This window comes from Dipodomys merriami, unplaced genomic scaffold (genome assembly GCF_024711535.1).
Source record: "Dipodomys merriami isolate MVZ:Mamm:240054 unplaced genomic scaffold, mDipMer1.0.p SCAF_19, whole genome shotgun sequence".
Lineage (NCBI taxonomy): Eukaryota > Metazoa > Chordata > Mammalia > Rodentia > Heteromyidae > Dipodomys > Dipodomys merriami.
In genome coordinates, this window is record NW_027203270.1 from 32,196,890 (window position 1) to 32,217,806 (window position 20,917).

Genomic DNA, 20,917 nt, shown 5'->3' on the forward strand with positions numbered 1-20,917 from the left:
TCACGGTGGAGAGTAAAAACAAAGGGAATGGAGAAGTAGCCCTATGCAGATGGCCCAGCAGAGTTCTGGAGATGCAAGTGGGTGGTGGAGAGGGGAGGTTTGATGTGTGTGTGAATGTGTGTGGGCATATGCATTTGTGTGTATGTGTGTGTGCATAAAGGTCATGCAGGCATGTGTATTTGGGTGTGAGTTGTGTGGTATATGAGTACATTCAGGCATATGCATGTGTGTGTATGCATGAAGGTCATGTAGGCATGTGTATTTGTGTGTAAGTTGTGTGGTATATGAGTATATTCAGGCGTGTGTGTGTGTGTTTGAAAGAAAACCCAAACACTCAGCCTTGGAGAAGTTCTCCCCTGGCCTCTTGAGGAAGGGAGAGGAGGCAGCCCTCTGCCTAACAAGACTGGGGAGAAAGAAGGGCTCCTGTTTCTATCAACGCTTTATGGCACCCTCTAAGCCATGCAGCTCAGTGAATGTAATTCCAGATTAGCTCTTATTTCTGCTGACAGCTATCAGCCATGCATTGAAAGCTGGAAATTGGCATAATGAAGCTGTTTTGGTTAATGGGGCTGACTGCGGCTGGGAGGTGGCCTCAGCTGTGGCTGATCTGGATCTGGGACTTGATGGGGGAGGGGCAAGCGCTTCTGGGTTTTCCTTCCTCTGGCCTCTGCAGGGATTTGCCCCAATTCTGGCTGGGTGGAGACCTGGGCAGGCAGGGCTGGGGGAGGGGGCCGGGTATCTGACTTCTGCCTGGTGCCTTGGGCTTCTCCCACCATCCTGCTGGCAATGAGTTGAAGCTGTGTAAATAAAGCTGCTCCCTCTAGAGGATATAAGGACCAGGGTGACCAGCTCCACAGGACTAGGGTCTGGGCAGGTGGTTTACCAGGCAGCTGTGGGGGAAGCTGGCCCCCTGAAGGGTGATGAACAACACCAGCAAGGTGCTTACACGGTCTGCTGCTGCCTGCCCTGTGGGAGACAGAGGAGGAGGGAGGGGTGATGGCAGCCACCACGGGCAGGAGGGGGAGGAGAAGGGGCGAGTCACCTGGCACAGAGCCATCTTTCTGGTGCAACCACTGGCAACAGTCTCTTATCTGAAACCGTGGTACCAAGAGGTAGTGACAAGGGGCTCAGCTGGCCTGTCACCTGCCAGCCACCCCCAAACATCTGCCTCATTCCCACTCCTTTGAGCATCATGGCCCCTTTAAGCCCCAGGACTGGATTGTTTGGGTGGGGTTTTCTTGTGATGCAATACCACTGAGACCCCCTCCCCCTGCCCAAACCAGCCCGGGATTAGATCTTTGAAGTCCTAGTGACAGCCCACACTCAGGCTCTCCCCCAACCCCATCTGCTTGGGCAGCTGGGAGCCAAGGTTGCCAGGCTGCTAGGCGGCTGGACCCGCAGGCGTCCATCGTCCAGCTTGTGTTTCTGAAGCTGGGGAGAGCTTTTCTAATTGCTCTTTTGGACAGGAATGATACCACTTCTGGAAGCAAACACCCGGTTTGATCTTCCTAGAGTGTACAATAAAGCCAAGCTCTCTTTCCCCTGTCCTCCTCCAGTGGAAGAGGGGGTGATGGTACAAGCTGCTGCCTTTTTTTTTTTTTTTTTTTAGCAGAGCTGTACAAAATTCCTAGAGTTTTGTCACTTGAATCTGCAGATTAAGCTTGTATATTTTTTGTCGAATCTGTACCTGTCTATTCCCTACAGGTGGGAGATTTGAGGAGGGGGTTCTGGGATCTTCTTTTTTTTTTTTCCTTTAGAGGACTGGAAGATTCTGGGTCAAAGCAAAGCAGAGAGCTAGCCCTCTACCCCTTCCCTCCCCTTTGGCCCCTCCTTTTCTCTGTGAACAGCTGAACAGCCCTGCAATACTGCGGTATGTAGGGCTATGCTTAGCAATGCCCAGTTCTTTCAGGGGTACTCTTTTTCAGGTCTTTCTCTTTCTGGTAGGGACCAAGAGAGCTGGTGTGTGGTACATTGGCTATGTGTTGGGGTTCTTTTCTAGAGATCTGCCGGTGAGAAGGGAAACCCTTTCCTGCTTGCTCCCTCTTATATGCCCATCAGTGGACCCGAGCATTTCTCTGGAAGGAGGCAGTGCATGGAGTAGAGGCATCTGGGCATTTCTTTGGGAGTAGCAATAGAGGTGGGGAGGGGAATTATGGCTTCTTCTCCAACTCTGGAAAATCTTTGTCAAGGATGGGAAGTGTTGAGTCTCATTGGAAGAGTTGGGAAGTGAGTCTTTGCAAGGTGGTCATGCCGCTGCTGACCGCATGGTTATTGGAGCCTGCTCCAGGGCCCCCAGGAGTAGGGTGGACGGTCTGAAGGAATCCAGAGTGGGAAAGGGCTGATAGAGGCATCAGGTCTGTCTTGTAGAGCCTCCAGGGCCAGTTGGGAACTACCTAGGGATTTCCAGGATAGGCTAGGCTTTGACGGAGTAAGTACACTTCTGTTCTGCCCTTGGTCTTCTCCTTGGGGGTTCTGAGGAAATTGTGTCAACAGCTTCAGCCCCGCCCCCTCCCTCACCTCAGGCTTGGCTGCTTCTGCTTCCTCCACCCCCAAAGCTCCAGGAAAAGGTCTGTCTGGAGGAGGGACTGGGAAGAGGAGTGATCTGAGCTGGTGCTAAAAACAAACCTGAAGCTCATATGCAGTCTCTCACTCACTCCGCAAGATGCCCGCCCAAGCAAGGGAAATACCATCGCTAGCTTTTCCACGCAGTAATGGATTCAGGTTAAGGGACTTGCCCAAGGTCACATAGCCACAACATAGCAGAGTCAGAATCCTAGGGGTGGCTCAGCCTGAGCTAGTCTCTTCTCCCCGTGCAGGGATTAGGGCAACTTGGGGAAACGCAGGCTTACAAAATGAAAAGACAGTAGGGAGCCTTTCTCAGAGCAGTCACACTCGTATTTACAGAACTGTACACACGTGTCCCCAGAGGGGCAAACTTGGTAGGTCACCAGTCTTCTACCATAGGGCCAGTGGTGGGGGGGGGGGAGCTTCACTCACAGGAGAAGGCTTCCCTCAGTCACGGGCTGGCCAAGGCCGGCTCTGCAGTCACTCCAGGTTCCCAGGCACCACCCCTTCCTGACACAGCCCTGGCCCTTGGAGCCCATGACATCTGTTCTCCTCCCCTTACTTCCTGTCCTCTAACCCTACCTCACCCATACCCTGCCCACTTTCCAAATAGGCTTCATCTCCACCTTCATCCCTAGTTCCCACCCATTCAAGACTGGTGCCCTTTGGCCTCTTTTATCCTCTTCCCCAGGCCAGATGTGTGGCCCAGCTTGCCCAGGGAATGTCAGTTGTGTAGTGAGGGCATCAGACACAAGGTGGTAGCACTAAGCACTCTCTCACCTGGTGTCACCTGGTGCCCCCCCCACAGAAGGACCAAGCCAGGAAAGGACACCCACATTCATAAACACCTGCAGACAGGCGCACTGTACAAACCCCACCCCTACCCCATGGAGGAAATGGGCTCAATGAAGACCCAATAAGGGGCTTGCACATGGGGGAAATTCAGACAGGAATCCCACTACCTGCTTGCAGGTACCCTTAGAGCCAGTGATCCCTGCCTAAACCCAGTGAGCTTAGGACTAATCCCAGATAGTGGTGGGACTCAGAGGGGACTTCACTGTCATCACAACTTTACTTGTGAGCTAGCATCCTCCTCCAGGACAGGGCAAGTTAGGCAAAGGAGGCAAGTGTTCCATCTGCTTAGAACTCTGAAACTGTGGGACTTAGCCCTGGTTTAGATGTGGAAGCTACTGTCTGTGGCCCACAGAGATTATTAATTCTTTCTTTGAACATGCCAGAACCAAGATGGACATACCTATAATCCTAGCACCCTGAAGCCTGGAGGCTGAAACAGGGGGACCTCAAGTTCAAGACCGACCTGTGGGACAATGAGACCCTGCCTTTAAGAAGCAAGGGAGGAAAGAAAGAAGGAAGAAAGGGAAGAACGAGGAAGAGAGAGAGAAGGAAAGAAGGAAAAAAGATATAGAGAAAGAAAAAAGGAAGAAAAGAGAAAGAAGAAGAAGGACTCTAGAACTATGTGTAGCATTCAAACTCTTGCATGCACACCAATCAGATGGGGGCCATGAGGAGACCAGGAAAATCTTCCAGGTTGTATCTAGAGGAAACAGATCCCTCTGCTTGGGAGGAGAGGCCAAGAGGGTAAAAAATGAGTGAGGCAGTGAGATGGAGGGGGCTTTGTTTTTCCCAGGCCATCCCTCCTGTCAGCTCCAGCCTGACCCACACCCCGGCAGCATTCCCTGGGCCTAGGTGTTCTTGTCCCTTGGCTCTGCTGTTCTCTCTTGCTGTCATGCCTGTCATCCCTGCCATTTCCTTAGCAGGGACTCCCTGGTGCTGGTTCTCTGGCAAGATACAACACACATTGTGGATATACAGTCTGGAGCCACACAATCAGGCAGAAAGGGAGGCTGGAGCCAGATCTCAGCATGCCACAAGCTCAGCAGAAACACCTTGGTTTTAAAACTCAAAAGCAAAGCAGGCAGATTCTGCTGCTGAGACTGCATTAATATCACAGTGACTTCATTACCTGTGATCTCTTCTTAGGAAGTAGGGTACTGAATTAATCAGTCAACAAACACATCTTGAGGACTAATTTGGCTGGACACTGACCTTGGTGCTGAGGGTACCATGAAAAACAAAGCTCTGTCCCTATTCTAAAGGTGCCAACAGTGCTTCTAGGAAAGACAACCAGAGCCAGGCACCAGTGGCTCGCACCTGTAATCCTAGCTACTCAGGAGGCCTGGACAGGGACAAGAAAGTCCCTAAGATTCATCTCCAATTAACCACCAGGAAACCGGAAGTGGCCCTGTGACTCATGCAGTAGAGCCCTGGCCTTGAGCTAAAGAGCTAAAGAGTTCAGGGACAGCGCCCAGGCCCAGCGTTCAAGCCCCATGACCAACAAAAAAAGAAAAGAAAGAAAGAAAAAGATAACCAGCCATGATAATACAGACAGGGGAATGAATGTGTGGAGGAAAGATAGGTAATCCAGGGTTGGGGTGAGGGAAATCCAATGAAGACTTCCAAGGAGACAGAGGTCTTGAGCAAAATCCTTGTTGTTGTTGTTATAAGGGGCTACAGAGGGATTACAGTTACCTAAGTCAGGTAAAGAGTACATTTCTTTTTGGACACTGCCACCCCTTCCCTCACTCTCTCCCAGTTTTTCTCTCCCATCCCACCCCCAAGTTGTACAGTCCATTTTCCACATAGTGTCTAATGAGTACCACTGCTGCATTTGTTCATCCTTTGTCCCTCCATTTCTGTGATTGAGAGAGATCCTGAAGGGTAGTTGCCAGGGGAAATAGGATACAGAAGAGTCTGCTAATGTGGCCGTAGGCTGGGGACAGTGGGTCAAGGCCAAGGTTCCAGGTAATGCATCCTATCCAAGTAGCTGCCTGGAGCAGCTAATATCCAAAGATAGAGGCTTGCTCTACCCTTTCCAGAAGAAGTTCTGTGATCTGGGCAAGCTATAAAAGATACCTCAAGTACTGGAATTTTTGCTCTGATGAAGAGAACAACAGAGACAATCATATCCAGGAGATACAGTCTTTATTCTTCAAGGTCTATATGAAAGGAGCCGTGGTCTAGGAATGACCAGGAGAGATGAGCCTTCAAGGCCTCAGGAAAGATGAAGGCTTTTCTCTGGTTCTTGCTTCCAAGATGACAAAGAAAGGGAAAAAATAATAATTGTCCCCAAAATGGCGCTGACCACCTACAGTCTTTTCACTGTACAAACTGTGTGCAGTGTGTGCCCAAGGGCTAGGCCATTCAGAAATTCATCATTCAGCTGGGCGCCGGTGGCTCACGCCTATAATCCTACCTACTCGGGAGTCTGAGATCTGAGGATCGCGGTTCAAAGCCAGCCTGGGCAAGGAATATCCATGAGACTTTTCTCTCCAATTAAGCACTAGAAAACCCGAAGTGATATGGTGATTCAAGTGGTAGAGCGTTCACCTTGAGCTGAAGAGCTGAGAGACAGGGCCCAAGCCCAGAGTTCAAGCCCCATGACCAACAAAAAGAAAAAAGAAAAAGAAAAGAAACTTGTCATTCAAAACATAGTTGAGAGTGCTCAGGCCCCCAGTTCAAGCCTCATAATCAATTTAATAAAAACAAAAAAAACAAAAAAAAACAAAACAGCCAAGTGAGAGTATGAGGTTCCCTGAGTTCTATCTAGCACAAAATAAAAACACAGTGGAGGCTGCAGCTGTCAGGGTCATTTTCAGAGCAAGTGTCTTTGATGCTTGCCTGCTTCTCAAGCTTTGAGAAGCTGCATTACTGTGTGAGCTATGCCATATACAGCAAGGAGGTCAGAAATGAATCTCACGGAGCCAGAAGGACTGGGCACCCCAAATCCTGATTCAGCCCTGCTGGTGCCCTCTAACCTCCATCAAAGCCCATGGAAGGAGCTGAGTCTCCAATGACTGAAGAAAAATTGTCCTCTGGGAAAATAAAATAAAATGGAAATTATACTTGGGAATAAAAAATGAGAAAGAGAAAAAAGGGGGGAGAGACAAAGGGAACTGAAGAGGACCAAGAACTCCCACTTCCAACTCTGAGTCTGCTATCCTGTATTATAGCCCAATGGCAAGATGTAAAGGCTCACGTCACAATGCAGAAGCCAAACTAAAACTTGTCTCCAAATCAGAGTTCTAATTAGTGGATTGCTTGGCTGATCCTGGAACTAGAAGGTTCTGGCATCTGGGCTCCCTCTCTTAGAAAAGGGGTTTTCTAAAGGAGCCTAGCACTGGAAGGGCTCCCAAGAGAAAGGCCCCAGATTCAGTTTTATTTGGTGCCTTTGGCCTCCAAGCCAATGAGAAGGAATGGGAAAGTGCGGCGAACGCCTTCTCGGCCAGCGAGGAAGAACGACCACCACACCAGGAGTCTTCTCAGATCACACTTTATTGGAGAGCTTTTGAGTTGATAGGAGAGCTTGAGCGAGAGACCCCATGCACAAAAACATGGCCGCTTATATAGGGAAATAGAAACACGGGTCGTTCTATCATTGGTCGTCTGCCTTTCACCGTCACCAGGTGCCACGGGATTGGCTGGGGAATCTACGTGGCTCGCGCATGCTCAAAGCCCAGGACCCACCGTCCCGCCAAGCACTGCCTAATATGGAGTTGTTTACCTCAAAGCTGCAAGGAAGTGGGCGCCATCTTGTAATGGCGTTTGCCCCGGCTCCCCGCAGGAAAGGATGGTGAACTGAATAGTATTGATGGGTAGACCGAAGTAAAGATACAGAGCAGGAATGGCTGAGAAATCCTGACCAGGGCCAGCACAACGCTATGAGAGCGGAATTGCAGCAACTCCAACTGAACTCAGGAAGCTTAGATGACATCTTGTTCATGCTGCTCAAGAAACTGAGTCCCTGGGGCTGGGAAGGTGGCTCAGTGTAGAGCGCTTGCCTTGCATGCCTGAGGCCCTGGGTTCGATTCCTCAGCACCACATAAACAAAAAGAAAAAAGCCAGAAGTGGCGCTGTGGCCCAAGTGGTAGAGTGCTAGCCTTTAGCTGAAGAGCTGAGGGACAGTGCCCAGGCCCAGAGTTCTGGCCCCACAACTGGACCCAAAAATAAATAAATAAATAAATAAATAGAATGTAAGTTATTTTAAAAAAGAAAAAAGAAACTGAGTCCCAGAGACATCAAAGAGTGTCTTGAAATCACCCAGTATACAAAGGTACTGACTGCCTGCGCTAAGGCACAGAGTGGGACTGGAGGTAATTCAACTGGTCTCTGCCTCTGGGGACCTTTCTGACTGGAAAAGAAGACAGACTTTTCACAGTTCAATATAACCCAAGGCACACTGGGATGAGATGTGAAAACTCTGAAGTCTTTTGCCCAGAAATGCAAGTGAGGACCCAGACGGTGTGGGTGAATGGAGGGGAAGAGGAGAGACGGGCAGAGAGCCCCGTGTGGTGTAGAGGTCTTCAGTTCACCTGCCTGGAAGGTGAGGGGAAGTCTTGTTCACCCACTCACTCCACACATGCTCTGTTCTGTAGACTGTAGACAGCAGGCTTTCCTTCTGGTAACTTCCTGCCTGCCCAGAGGAAGTTGGCTGATCACTTGTGTATTATCTTACCAGCTCCTTTCCATTGTCCTTTCCTTGTCCACTGTCTCAGGACAAGGAAACTCCTTAGCCTTAGAACAATGTCAGGAGAAGGAGTACCAGCTGAACCTGGGCAGAGCTTGCAAGTGAGGTCAGAGGAGAGAGGGGCCAGATGAAGAGCTGCTTTGGAGAATTCCTTCTCAACTATAAAAAGGGATGTTGAATTGTGTTCTGGAACCCTATTAGAAAAAAGAATGTGAGTGATGGAGGAGTGAGAGATGGAGAGATCCCAGCAAAGCCAATTCAGACCATTGATGACCCAGCCCATTTTACAGATGGAGAATGTGAGTCTCACCCTTAGGAAGAGAGTGCTAATGGAGGGCTCTTCCCGCAGTTTCTTCCTGTCTATCTGCTACCATAGCCAAGCTGAAGAGGAGGAAATGAAGACGCAGTGGATGTCTACTGAGTGTGCCGGGCTATATGCCTTATCTACTTTTCTCACCAAATCCTCAGGAATCCCGAGAGGTACTGGAGAGACTTGGAAACAACCAGGAGCCGCTGAGCCTCCGGAGATAGTAATTAAGACTACAGGAGGCTACCATCTGCTGATGCTGGACTTCCCATGTTCTGTCGTTGTTGTTTGTGGGAGGGGTGGGGGGGCGCGTTGGCTGGTCATGGGGGTTTGAATTTGGGGCCTGGGTGCTATCCCTGAGCTCTTTTGCTCCAGGCTAGCACTCTACCACTTTAAGCCACAGCGCCACCACTTCTCATTTTCTGTAGTTAATTGCAGATAAGAGTCTCACAGACTTTGGGGGGGGGGGCCTGGATTTGCACTGCAATCCTCAGATCTCAGCCTCCTGAGTGGCTAGGATTAAAGGCGTGAGCCACCAGTGCCAGGCTCCATATTCTATTTTCTCCTCTCTCTAGTTCTCTCTGTGTGTCTCTCTGTGTCTCTCTGTCTCTCTCTCTTTCCATCTTTCTTTCATACACACACACACATACACACACGTGCACGCACAATCGGTTGTCTGTGACAATGTGGGGGCCACCTAGATCGCCGTCCAGACCACAGGCGCTTCTCATTTTACTGATGAGAACACCGAAGTTCAGAGATACCTGTGACCCTATGAGGAACTATTTTTCTAAACCAATGTAGAATTGCTCAATCCTCTCCCAGACACATGGGTCCCCATGGGAGCGTTCTGGTCCCTCCTCTGGGTCAGACTCCAAGCCTATCAGCCCCGGATCTAATAGAACATCTCTCCGGTGCAGTCCAGAAGGACACTAGAAGGGACGGACAGTGTGTCAAGGACCCTGCACCCCAAAGTCCCTCCCAGTGCTGCGGTTTCACCGAGGGGTTGTGGCAACCCGTTGGGGGCAGGACAGCCAGATCCGAGCGCCTGGGGGTAGGGCTAAGCCGGGGCGGGCCTGGGCGGAGCTCAGAGGCGGGCCTGGGCGGAGGCGGAGGCGGCTCCCAGCTCCAGCTCAGTAGCGTGCTTGGCTTGGCCGGGCGTTAGTTTTCCTGCCCGCTGCGCCTCCCGCATGGACGCCCTGTGCAGCTCCGGCGAGATCGGCTCCAAATTCTGGGTAAGGCACAGGGGCTCCGGGACCGCTGCAGCGGTCCCCTTCGCCGGCCTGGACCATAAGTGTTCCTGGAGGAAGGGCGTGCCAGGACCCGCCTGGACTCGGCCTGGGAGCCCAGGAGGAGGCGATGGGGACACTGTGGCTTCCAGCAGAGCTTCCTGAAGCATCCCACGCTGGAGACCTGCCCCGTTGAGCCCCTCTCTGCCCCATGGAGGGGCTCTGGCTAGCAGGCATGAGGATCCAGGAGGGCACCCAGTGTGGTACTTGGGGAATCAGGAAGTGTCCCCACGTTGCCTCCTCTCTCATCCCCTTCCCTGTGGGGTTGGCTCCGCAGGGGTAAAAGAAGCATTCGTCTGGGTCCACTGACTGTGGCTTGGTTATCTAAATGCCTTGCACCCTTGTCCTTAGACACTCCTACAGAGTATCCAGAGCCCAGAGACTTTGGAGGCTGCCCCCATCGGGCCTCAGGACATTTCTGGCACCTTTTCTTCGGGCAAGAGACAGCTGGATGCCAGTCTCCAAGACACCTTGGACTTAGGAGAGAAAGGCAGACCTGCCTGGAAACAGGCCCATACAGATACAGCCTGTCAGGATTCCCATAACACACAGATAGAAAACAAGAAGGAGCCAGAGAGGAAGGGACTTGCCTAAAAGTATCCAGCTCCAAGAAGTTAGAGCTGCGATTAAAAAAAAAAAAAAGAAAATACAAAAGTGGGCCTTTTGCGCTAGAGTAGTAGATGCATGCCTAGCAGTGAGAGGCCCTGGGTTCCATTCTCCAGCAGCACACACAGATGCCACACACACACACACACACACACACACACACACACACACACACATTTTACTACATACATACAGAATAGGCCTCTTGAAATGCTCATCAGATTGGGTACACTAAGTGTACCTAGCCTAAATGAGATGTGGTCTCCATTTCACAGATAGAGCTGAAATTAAAAGGACCCATCTGTAGTCAGGCTGGGGCTGCCCAGCATAGGGTGGTCTCAAATCCAGACTCAGAATCTCAGTCTAAATTCTTCCTTTGCATTTTGAATACTTGTATGTTATATGCACCTGCAAGTGGGGAGAATCAATGCTAGCCACAGACCTGTATGGGCATATATGCCTGTGTGGCTGCTCTCGGTTTAAGTTACGCTGGTCTGGCATTTAAGGTTTGGGTTGGGCTAAAAGTGCTATATAGATTTTTTTTTAAGTCCTGAGGCAATAGAGTACCTCTAAAATAGTGTTTGGGATCTTTTCTTTTCTTTGGGTCACTGAGGAATGCTATTTCTCAACAGTTGCCCTCTTCCTCTTGCTCCTCTTCCTCCCCCCACCCCCCACAAGAGTCAAGAATCAAATCTGTCTTCCAGTCTGGACTGATGACCAGGGTCTAGGAGTTGTACCTTTGACTATAAGTGTATGTCCCTTCACTGTAACTTGGGCCTGGCTGTTCTGGGTGTGGTGCAGTTATGGTAACAGAGGTGACCAGACTGGAAAATCAAGAGCTGATTATACTCAAGTTTCAGATGCAGGGCCCTTTCACTTGCTGGTGTAAGGAATTTTATTTCTTTTTTTTTTTGGGTCCGGTCGTGGGGCCTGAACTCTGGGCCTGAGCACTGTCCCTCAGCTCTTCAGCTCAAGGCTAGTGCTCTACCACTTGAGCCACAGCGCCACTTCCGGCTTTTTTCTTTTTGCTTATGTGGTGCTGAGGAATCGAACCCAGGGCCTCAGGCTTGCAAGGCAAGCATTCTACCACTGAGCCACCTTCCCAGCCCCAGGAATTTTATTTCTGCCAAGAGCTATTTAGATATTTACAACATCACTCGAGGCCATACAAAATTATCAATACCAGCTGAAGCACACAATGGGAGCATACAAGAAGCTTGCCTTATCATGTACGAAATAATTTTGTTTTGGTACTGTTACTGGGGCTTGAACTTAGGACCTAGGCACTGTCCCTTAGCTTTTTCCTCTACTACTTGAGCCACATCTCCACTTCTAGCTTTTGTGTGTTTGTGTGTGTGATTAATTGAAGATAAGAGTCTCACAGATATGCTTGCTTTGGCTGGCTTTAAACTGCTATCCTCAGATCTCAGCTTCCTGAGTAGCTAGGATTACAGGCATGAGCCACTAGCTCTTAGTGCCAAATGAGCTCTTTAGCTCTGTGTCTAGAATTACAGTGAAACTGGGTTCTTAGAACTGTACATAAATGGTCTTCATGGAACCTAAAGCTTAGGAACTCAGGACTACTATCTCAAAGTCAGGGACCCCTTAGCTCTATCCTTCCATGTGATTGTGGGATCCAAGAGTGCCAGAGTCTGGAGGCTTAGAACAGCTAGCCCAATCTCCTATTTTACAATCCCAAGGAGAAAAGATCACCTGGCTGATGTGGAGGTGGCATGCTCATGGTCACATGTTACAGAGTACTGGACTGGGGAAGGGGAGCTCTGGGACATGGTGCTAACCTTGCCATTGCCTGGCTGTACCTTTGAGTCTCGGGCCCCTTGGCCCCAGAACTTCTCTTTGCTGTGTATGAGCTATAGGTGGATTGTTTAAGGACCTCAGGCCCAGTGAGAATGAACTCAGCTAGATTATGACTCCCATTGCCTGTGGGGGTGTGGGGGGGTATTTCTCTGCTAAGATATCTTCAAGGACAGGGAACTGACTGTTCTCCTGATCATCCCAATTTTAAGACATCCTCCAACTTCCATGTGATCTCCTTGGGTCCTGATGGCTGCTCTGGCAGGACTGGGGATTTCTGGGAAAGGCTTCTGGGGAAGGTTCTCCTGGCTCAGTCTCACCTAATCTATAATTCAATTTCCAAAAGGGGAGTACAGGGCCATTCATTTCTGGCATGCTTTTGATAATTTTTATTTGTTTTTTTTTAGCAAAATTTGAATTTGAATTCAGGTCCTCAAGATTGCCTGGCAGGCATTCTACCATTTGAGTCACAATCCTTTTTGTTTTAGTTAATTTTTCAGAAAGGATCTCACATTTTTGTTTAAACTTGTCCTCAGACCAAGATCTTTCTACCTATGGCCTTCCATGGACCACCACTTCCATCTTACTGAGAAGAAAATCACACTAACTTTTTTCTGGGGCTGGCCTTGAACCTCAATCCTTCCAATCTCTGCCTCCCAAATAGCTGAGATTATAGGCATGACCATACCTGCCCTATGACATGCTATGTTATATTTCATCTGCATTGCATATCTTGCAGGTAATCTGCTCTTGAGCCAAAGGGGATTTAGTTAACCATCTTGCAGGAAGTGGCTGGGCAGCCAGGAACTACTTGATCCAAGAGGGAAAGGTAGCTGGGCACTGGTGGCTCATGCCCATAATCCTAGCTACTCAGGAGGCTGAGATCTGAGGATCATGGTTCAAAGCCAGCCCAGGCAGGAATGTCAGTGAAACTCTTATTACCAATAATCCACTCAGAAAACCAGAAGTGGCACTCTGGCTCAATTGGTAGAGTGCTAGCCTTGAGGTGAAGAGCTCTGAGACAGAGTCCAGGCCCAGAGTTCAAGACCCACCTTGAACTCAGTAGAGTCTTTCTCTAGACTTCTCATAGTTTTGCTTTCTTCACCTGTGATAATTTTGCTTTCTTTACCTGTGAACTGGATAATTAACTACCTTCTATTCACTCTGAAAGATTTTTATAGAGATCAAATAAGGAATGCTATTTTTTTAGTTTTGTTATTTGTTTATTTATTCATTATTAAGTAGTTGTACAAAGGGATTACAGTTCCTTAAGTCAGGTTATAAATACAATGCTTTATTCTTCCCATATTGCCTCTCCTGTCCCTACCCTCAAGTTACATGGTTCGTTTGTTTTTTTTTAACATAATGTTCATTGAATATAATGACTGCATTTATGTCTCCATTCATGTGTCTCCTCTTCGCCCACCCCCAAAACGTGTTTCCACTTCCTGGTATTCATTTTGATAAACAGTACATCAGCTATTCAGAGAAGTTCCACCTTTGGATCCCTCCCCTAAGAATACCCTCCTTTAGGGAACATTAGATATTTTTGAGAACAGAGAATCTAGAAATGGAGCTATGGCTCAAGTGGTAGAATATCAACACCTTGAGTGAAAAAGCTAATGTTAGCACCAGGCTCTAAGTTGAAATCCCAGTACTGACACACACACACACACACACACACACACACACACACACACGAATGAAAACTGAGAACACACACACACACACACACACACACACACACACACACACACACACACACACACACACACACACGAATGAAAACTGAGAACCTTTGTTGGCAACGTCCTAAAAGTCCCGGGAGGAGGAGGAACGATAAAGGGAAGTGTGGTTGGAAGGAGTGTGAGAGCTGGGAAGTCTTGTAAGAAAAGGGTTGGCAGGGCTATTGGGTGAAGTCCTCCATTTCTGCTGTTTCCTGAGGGTTAAGGGGCTGATCCTATCTACCTCAGCCTTAGCCCAGCCCACTGAGAATAGAAGATGAGGGTGGGGCAGTGGTGCACCTATGCCCTGCTGGGTGTAGGCACACACATATGTCCTCACTTGCACTATGTGCTGGATACACTATTTACTCTTGATTTCCCACTTTCCGTCTCTCTCTCTCCCTCTCACTGAGCAATGTACCAATACTTGTGAGCATGTTTTGATGTGGGGGTGGGGGTGGGGAGAATAAAGTTCCCAAAGAATGAGTTGTATGACCTAACTCATTATTCTTTTTTTTTTTAATTGTGAAAATACTGTACGGAGGGGTTACAATTACATGGGCAAGACAAGGAGTACATTTCTTATCAAGCATTGTAGCCTCCTCCTTTGTTTCCCCTTCCCATCCCTTCCCATCCTCCCCTGCCCCCCCACCAAATTCTCCCCCCCCAAAAAAAAAAATTCTTGAGGCTAGTAATGCCACTAGAACAAAGGAGATTGTAATTAACCTTTGCTCTGATCTGCTGCCCTTGCCTAAGGGGTTACTCTCTGTTCTGAGCTATACACCCTGTGAGGTGAAAGAAGTACAAAGCAGGTGAGAACTGGCCTGTTTGTAGAGTTAATCTTCACCTGACTGTTATTGGGAACTCAAAAATCCAAATACCCTGACTTTGAACCTGTCCATAACTGATTGTGACTTCCTGATGAGTAGTAAGTTCTCTGCCACTGGAGATGAGTAAGCAACCTTAATTACAAACCACTTAGTGGAGATACTAGAAACAGAATCCCAGCCAGGGAATAGATGGAGTGCTACCTTGATGTTGTGTGACCCATTAGACATAGCCAGATGGGGATTCTTTAGGTCCACCTTAGAGATTTCAAGACCCCTCCCTCTCCTGCATGCTTACTGATAGGGCGTGAACAACAGCTCTTGGTACATGCCCATGGGTCCACCACTGGTCAGGTCATATAAGAACATTATTCTCACTGCTTCTTTGATTATTACCTACCCCAGGGAGGGGCAAAGCTCTGGTCCCTTGGAGGCCCAGCTCCCTGGATCTTCTTCCCTATTCCAGCAAGTCTCAACTCTGTCATCGGTTACTGCTTGAGGCTGACCATTCATTTACCTCCCCTGGGCTCTAGTTGGGATTAGGTGGGTTCTGGGGTACCCCTCAGGTCTGGAGCAATTCCCAGAGGATGAGTCTCTAGTTTGGGAATGACCACATGCATGAGACACTCTGAATTTTCTGTTTCAGCTATCAGCATCTTCCCTTCTCTTTACCTAGTATGAAGGAGTGGCCATTAGATCTATTCTAACAGATTTCAATATATTTTGGCTCTCAAATAAAGATGATAACATGCAAAGCTGGGGCTAGGGAAGCTGAAAGTGCCAGGGCCCCCAAGGTGGACAGGTAGGTAGGAAATAGACACTCCTTAGCTTATTTGATCACCAGAGTTCTCCTTGTCCTTCTAGGTTTTTAACTTTCCTTACTTGATCAGAGCCTCAGCAATCGCTTTCCCTTGCAGCTGAGGTTATGAAATCCGTTCTTGTGGACAGCTTTGACATCTGAGCTATTCATTTCCAGATGGAAGATTTGACCCCTTGTGACTCCAGACTGGACACATTGTCCCCTCAGCCTGAGTCAAGGCAGAAACTTAGGAAAGGAAGTAAATCAGGAACATGGCCTTGGGAAGGTAGCTTTCTCAACAACAACAACAACAACAACACACACACACACACACACACTCTAACATACTTTGGGGCTGTCCCAAGGACAGGTTGCTTACTAGGCAGGAGACCTATGTGTACCCTTGCTAGGATGACTAGGCCATGATTCTGCCACTTGTAACTGTTCTCATTTCTGAGGCTGGTCCAGTAGGCAGAGCTTCAAGGACTGGGTGTGAGAATGGCAGCTTCACCCTAGATTAGATTTCTCTATTTCCAACTGGATATTCAGGTTTTTAGTTTATTTCCCTCTGGAAACCCCAGCTGTTCTATTACTCAGCCCTTGACCCTCAGCTCTGTGGGAAGAACTGAAAAATGGAGGTGATTCCAGGGTGGGCTACTCAGCTAAAGGAACCCTGTCATGCCACACTGGAGCTGTACAGGCACAGAAGGAGTTGCCCATAAACCTATCAACAGAAGTTGGGGCTCACTGATTGCCCAAGCTCAAATCTTCCATCAGCCATGCTTCTTGGTGTAATGAACATTACATGATAATTCTGGTACACTGTGATGCTCCATTAACCGAAGCTGTTGTGAGCTGGCAACACACACACACACACACACACACACACACACACACACACACACACACACACACACACAAAAGGAGTAAGATCATTGGGTCTGCAATCCACAGACTGATTCAGTGCTACTCAAGAGCTCAGTGAGGGCTAACGTGATCAGTGCGTGCTCTTTTTCTTTCCACACCATAATTTCTGCTGAGATGCATGATCTTCTCAGCCAGTCTCTTCTCAGTGACCACAGGAGCTGCTCAGCACTGGTGCCCACCCTTCCCCCCACTTCTGTCACCATCTAGGATTAAGGAAGTAATGACTGTCTTCTCACGCTTGTGACTGTCAGCAGGCTGGGCCCTGGGGCTGGGAAGTCCCTGGCAGAGCTAGGGTGGAAGACTCAGGGGCCTCTTACCCATCAGTTTGAGTATCTGTAGGGATTTCAGCCTCAGTGCCCACAGAGGGGCATCTGCCATGTGGTCTATTCTGGATGTTGGACTTTCTGCCTTATCAGCCCCATCTAGCTGTTTAATCAAAGCATTAAGGAAGCTGCTGTTGCTGTGGAAACTGTATGGGTGATGGGGGGCAGGGTTGTGGGTTCTGAGCTGTCTCCCAGCTGGGGCTCCTCAAACTGGTACTAAGGCAGGGAGCTGTGAGGATCTACCCTCCATCCTGTCCCCCAGGGCTTTAGGAAGTATGGTGGGATCCAGAAAATGATCTCTGTTGACCCTGTCCTTACCTTCATTTACCCTGAACTTGCTTTGGTGAGCCTTTTTGGGGTTACCAGGACCCCGGTCTTAGTACCAGGAAGAGAACACGTGTATTTTAGAGCCAGCAGCTGCTGAAGCTGAAACTTGAGAGGGCATTGTGTGTGCGTGGCGGAGGTGGGGGGGGTCCTAGTGCCAGTACTGGGGCTTGAACTCAGGGTCTGGGTGCTGTCCCTTAGTTTTTTCTACCCAAAGCTGTTACTCTACCACTTGAGCCACAGCTCCATTTCTGGCTTTTTGGTGGTTAATTAGAGAGAAGGGTCTCACAGACTCTCCTACACCTTCCTGGGCTGCCTTCAAACCTTGATCCTCAGATCTCAGCCTCCTGAATAGCTAAGATTACAGGCATGAGCCATCAGTACCCAGTGCTTTCTGTACTTTTTGAATGGGGTCTTGCTGCCTATTCAGGCTGGCCATGACTTTATTTCTCCTATTTATACTTTCTGTGTAGCTGGAATGGCAGGTCCTCATCCCCACACACAGTTGAGATGGAGTCTCATGCGTGTTTTGCCTGGGCTAGCCTTGAACCATGATCAGGAGGATCATGGTTGGATTACAGATACGAGCCACAGGTACTCACTCTTTTTTTGTTGTTGTTGTTTACTCAGGTTCTGTTTTTCATTCTGCAAATACCTTCTCTAGGTCAGGCCCTGCTCTGGGCAGTGAGAACCACCATGCCAGGGCAGAAACAGAATGATCCTACGAAAGTCCATCATCCAGTGAGAGGAGGCAGAGAAATCAATAACCATGATAAATAAAGTACAGTGATCCCTCACCTGTCATGAGAGTTACGTTCCAGAGAATCCCATGATAGGTGAACATCCACCAAGTAGCATATAGTGAGGGATATCTGTATACTGAATGACAGGAGTGTTAAGAGCTGTGGGAGATGTAGAATGGGCTAACAGTGGGACGCTGGGGAGTGAGTTACCGTTTTAATTGGGAAGGTCAAAGTGAACGTTCAGGAGGAGGAGCCATCTGAGCAAAACTTTCCAAGTTCTGAGGGCATGCCCTGAGGCAGCTATCACAAACATATTTGAAGATAAGTACAAAAACCCCAGGGATCTAGGAGAGAATGGAGTCCAGAAGTTGGAGGTCAGGGAAGTGAGGGAAGCTGTTGGGTCTTGGTGCTGTTCCTCAGAGAGCTGGGGAGCCCTGGTTTAGTCTGAAGCTGGGAAAATGACAGAAGGCTGTGTGGTCTGACTTAGGTTTCAAACAGGTCTGTCTTTAGCTGGAGTCCCAAAATCTGGCTCTTCCTAAGATCAAGGCAGCCATCCAAAATAATCCTTTGTGTGTGTTCCTTGGTGAATGGCCCTGCTGGGTCCATCCTCACACCCCCACGTCACTTGGTTATGGGCACAGTGTAGATGTCTGTGAAATAAAACAGTGGTCAGCCAGCTTGATGTCTTGTCACCAGCTTCCCCGGGTGCTGCCTGGCAGAGGCCATGTCTTTGCTATCTATTCTGTTCCCTGTGGAAGGTGGCTGAGGGGCTGTTCTTCCTCATACATGGAGACTGAAGTTCAGAGGGTTAAAAGTATTAGCCCACAGTTACGTCACTCAAAGGCAACCAAGCCAGCTGTGGGGGCTGGTGGCTTATGCCTGTAATCTTAGCTAGATGCTCAGGAGGTACAGCTTAAGTAGTTGAATGTCAGCCTTGAACAACAACAACCACCACAAAAGCCAAGCAAGAACAAGAGGCTGGCACAAAAACAAAACAAAAAAGTGATAGAGCTATACGTGTCTCTCTATCAGGTTGGGTTGGCCTGTGGCCACTCCCTGCCAGCCTTAAAAAATCAGGTAATCAATCAGGCTGCCCAGTCATGCAGCCACTCTGTCAATGACACTTCCTTGTCGTTTAGCTAGAGGGTGTGAAACAGGGTAGAAAATGGAGCAGGAACAGGGCTTGTGTCCAATGGCTCCCGCGATTGTGGGAGAGAGAGGGTGTTCACACACACACACACACACACACACACACACACACACACACACACACACAGGTCCAGGCAGCACAGGTGGGGAGAGACCCTAGCACTACAAAGCGTGGGTGCTTGTCCCAGTTCCCTGTTGCCAAGTGTCCTTGAACTGCTGACCAAAGCCCACTTTCTCCTCTATAAACTGGACCTAACAGTACTTCTTTACCTAACAGTACTTCTTTAATACCTCTGCAAGCTGTTTCTGAGACAATAACCAGATATAAGCAGATAATGATCTATGTAAGTGGGACAATAAAATGCCACCTAAGCTTTAGGCGACTTTGTCATCCTGGCTTAATTGGCTGCTTTTATCCATCAGGACAAAGCAAAGTCATTGCTGGAATGTCCCAGAGAGACTTCCTGGAGGAGGTGAGGCCCAGAGACCTGCCAAGATATTAGGTGTGCCTACGGGAGTGGGGTAGGCTATCTGGGGCTGCCGGTTTAAAAGCAGGGTGTGGCCTCCCTCTCCCAGGAGAGTGGATGGGTACAGCAGGACCTTTCACACAGTAGAACACGCAAAGGATTACTGTAAATACTCTCCAGGATGCCATCTCCCATGTCCAGTATTGAGGGAAAGAAGTCAGACAGGAAAGATACACACTGCACAATTTCGCAGAATGCAAAATGGGCAAAATTAATTTATATTATTAGAAATCAGAACTGGGGATCCCCTCGGGGTTGAGAGCAAGGGACCACTTGATGACACAAATGTCCTGTCTCTTGATGTGATTACATAGCTGACCATTCCCAAGTATCAGAATTCATGGAGGTGAATTTGGATGTGCAGGCTTTCCTATAAATGTTTATCCCTATAAAAAGTTTTTAGCTTGGGCTGGGAAGGTGGCTCAGTGGTAGAGTGCTTGCCTTGCATGCATGAGGCCCTGGGTTCGATTCCTCAGCACCACATAAGCAGAAAAAAAAAAGCCGGAAGTGGTGCTGTGGCTCAAGTGGTAGAGCACTAGCCTTGAGCTGAAGAGCTGAGGGACAGTGCCCAGGCCCAGAGTTCAGGCCCCACGACCGGACAAAAAAAAAAAGTTTTTAGCTTGGCGCTAAAACTCAAGAGGCTGAGATCCAAGGATCACAGTTTAAAGCCAGCCTGGGTAGAAAAGTCCATGAGATTCTTATCTCCAAGTAACCAGCTAAAAGCTGGAAGTGGAGCTGTGGCTCAAGTAATAGAGTGTCACCCTTGAGCAGAAAGGCTAAGCAAGAGTACAAGGCCCCGAGTTCAAACCCTGATAAAAGCACACACACACACACACACACACACACACACACACACACACACACAGAGCAAAGCCTGGATGTAGACACCTGTCTCAACTAAGAGTCCACAGGACCTTAGTGCCCCTTTGACATTCTGGCAGGGAGTGGACAAGTTTGGTATGAGAAGTATTGAACACGAGGTGACTTGAGAACAGATGGGAAGGCCATTTGAGAGGCAGCAGGAAGTGGGGGCCAAGGCTCAGGAGGAGATTGGAGCTATTGGTGTGGATTGGCAAAGGATGCCAGGGTCAGAGTCCAGTAAGAGAAAGTGAAGAATGCTTGCCTAGGAATGGGGCCAACCAGGAAAAAACCATTTCTAAGGGCTGGGGGAAGCCTACATTGTTCAGGTAGGCCCTGCATGAGGGCTAAAAGGGCCTGTTTTATGTGCACTTGCTCTGTGTGTGTGTGTGTTTGTGTGTGTGTGCGCGCATGTGCGCGCTCATGCTTAATTAAAGATAGCAGTTTCATGAATGCTGACCCCAGTGGCTCACGCCTATAATCCTAGCTACTCAGGCAGCTGAGACCTGAAAGTTGCAGTTTGAAGCCCACTAGATCAGGAAAGTCCATGAGACTCTTATCACCAATAAACTACTCATAAAAAGCTGGA

At 48.8% G+C, this 20,917-nt stretch overlaps 1 protein-coding gene across 1 annotated transcript in view; it reads left to right on the top strand.

Moving 5' to 3' along the window:
• The first annotated feature begins 9,576 nt into the window (after nucleotides 1-9,576).
• Nucleotides 9,577-20,917, top strand: part of Abcc3 (ATP binding cassette subfamily C member 3) — a 43,305-nt gene continuing 31,964 nt past the window's right edge. The window contains exon 1 of the mRNA XM_070028364.1: nucleotides 9,577-9,652. Within this exon, the coding sequence (XP_069884465.1) occupies nucleotides 9,608-9,652 (45 nt within the window). The 5' untranslated portion in view covers nucleotides 9,577-9,607. The remainder of the gene's footprint in view (nucleotides 9,653-20,917) is intronic.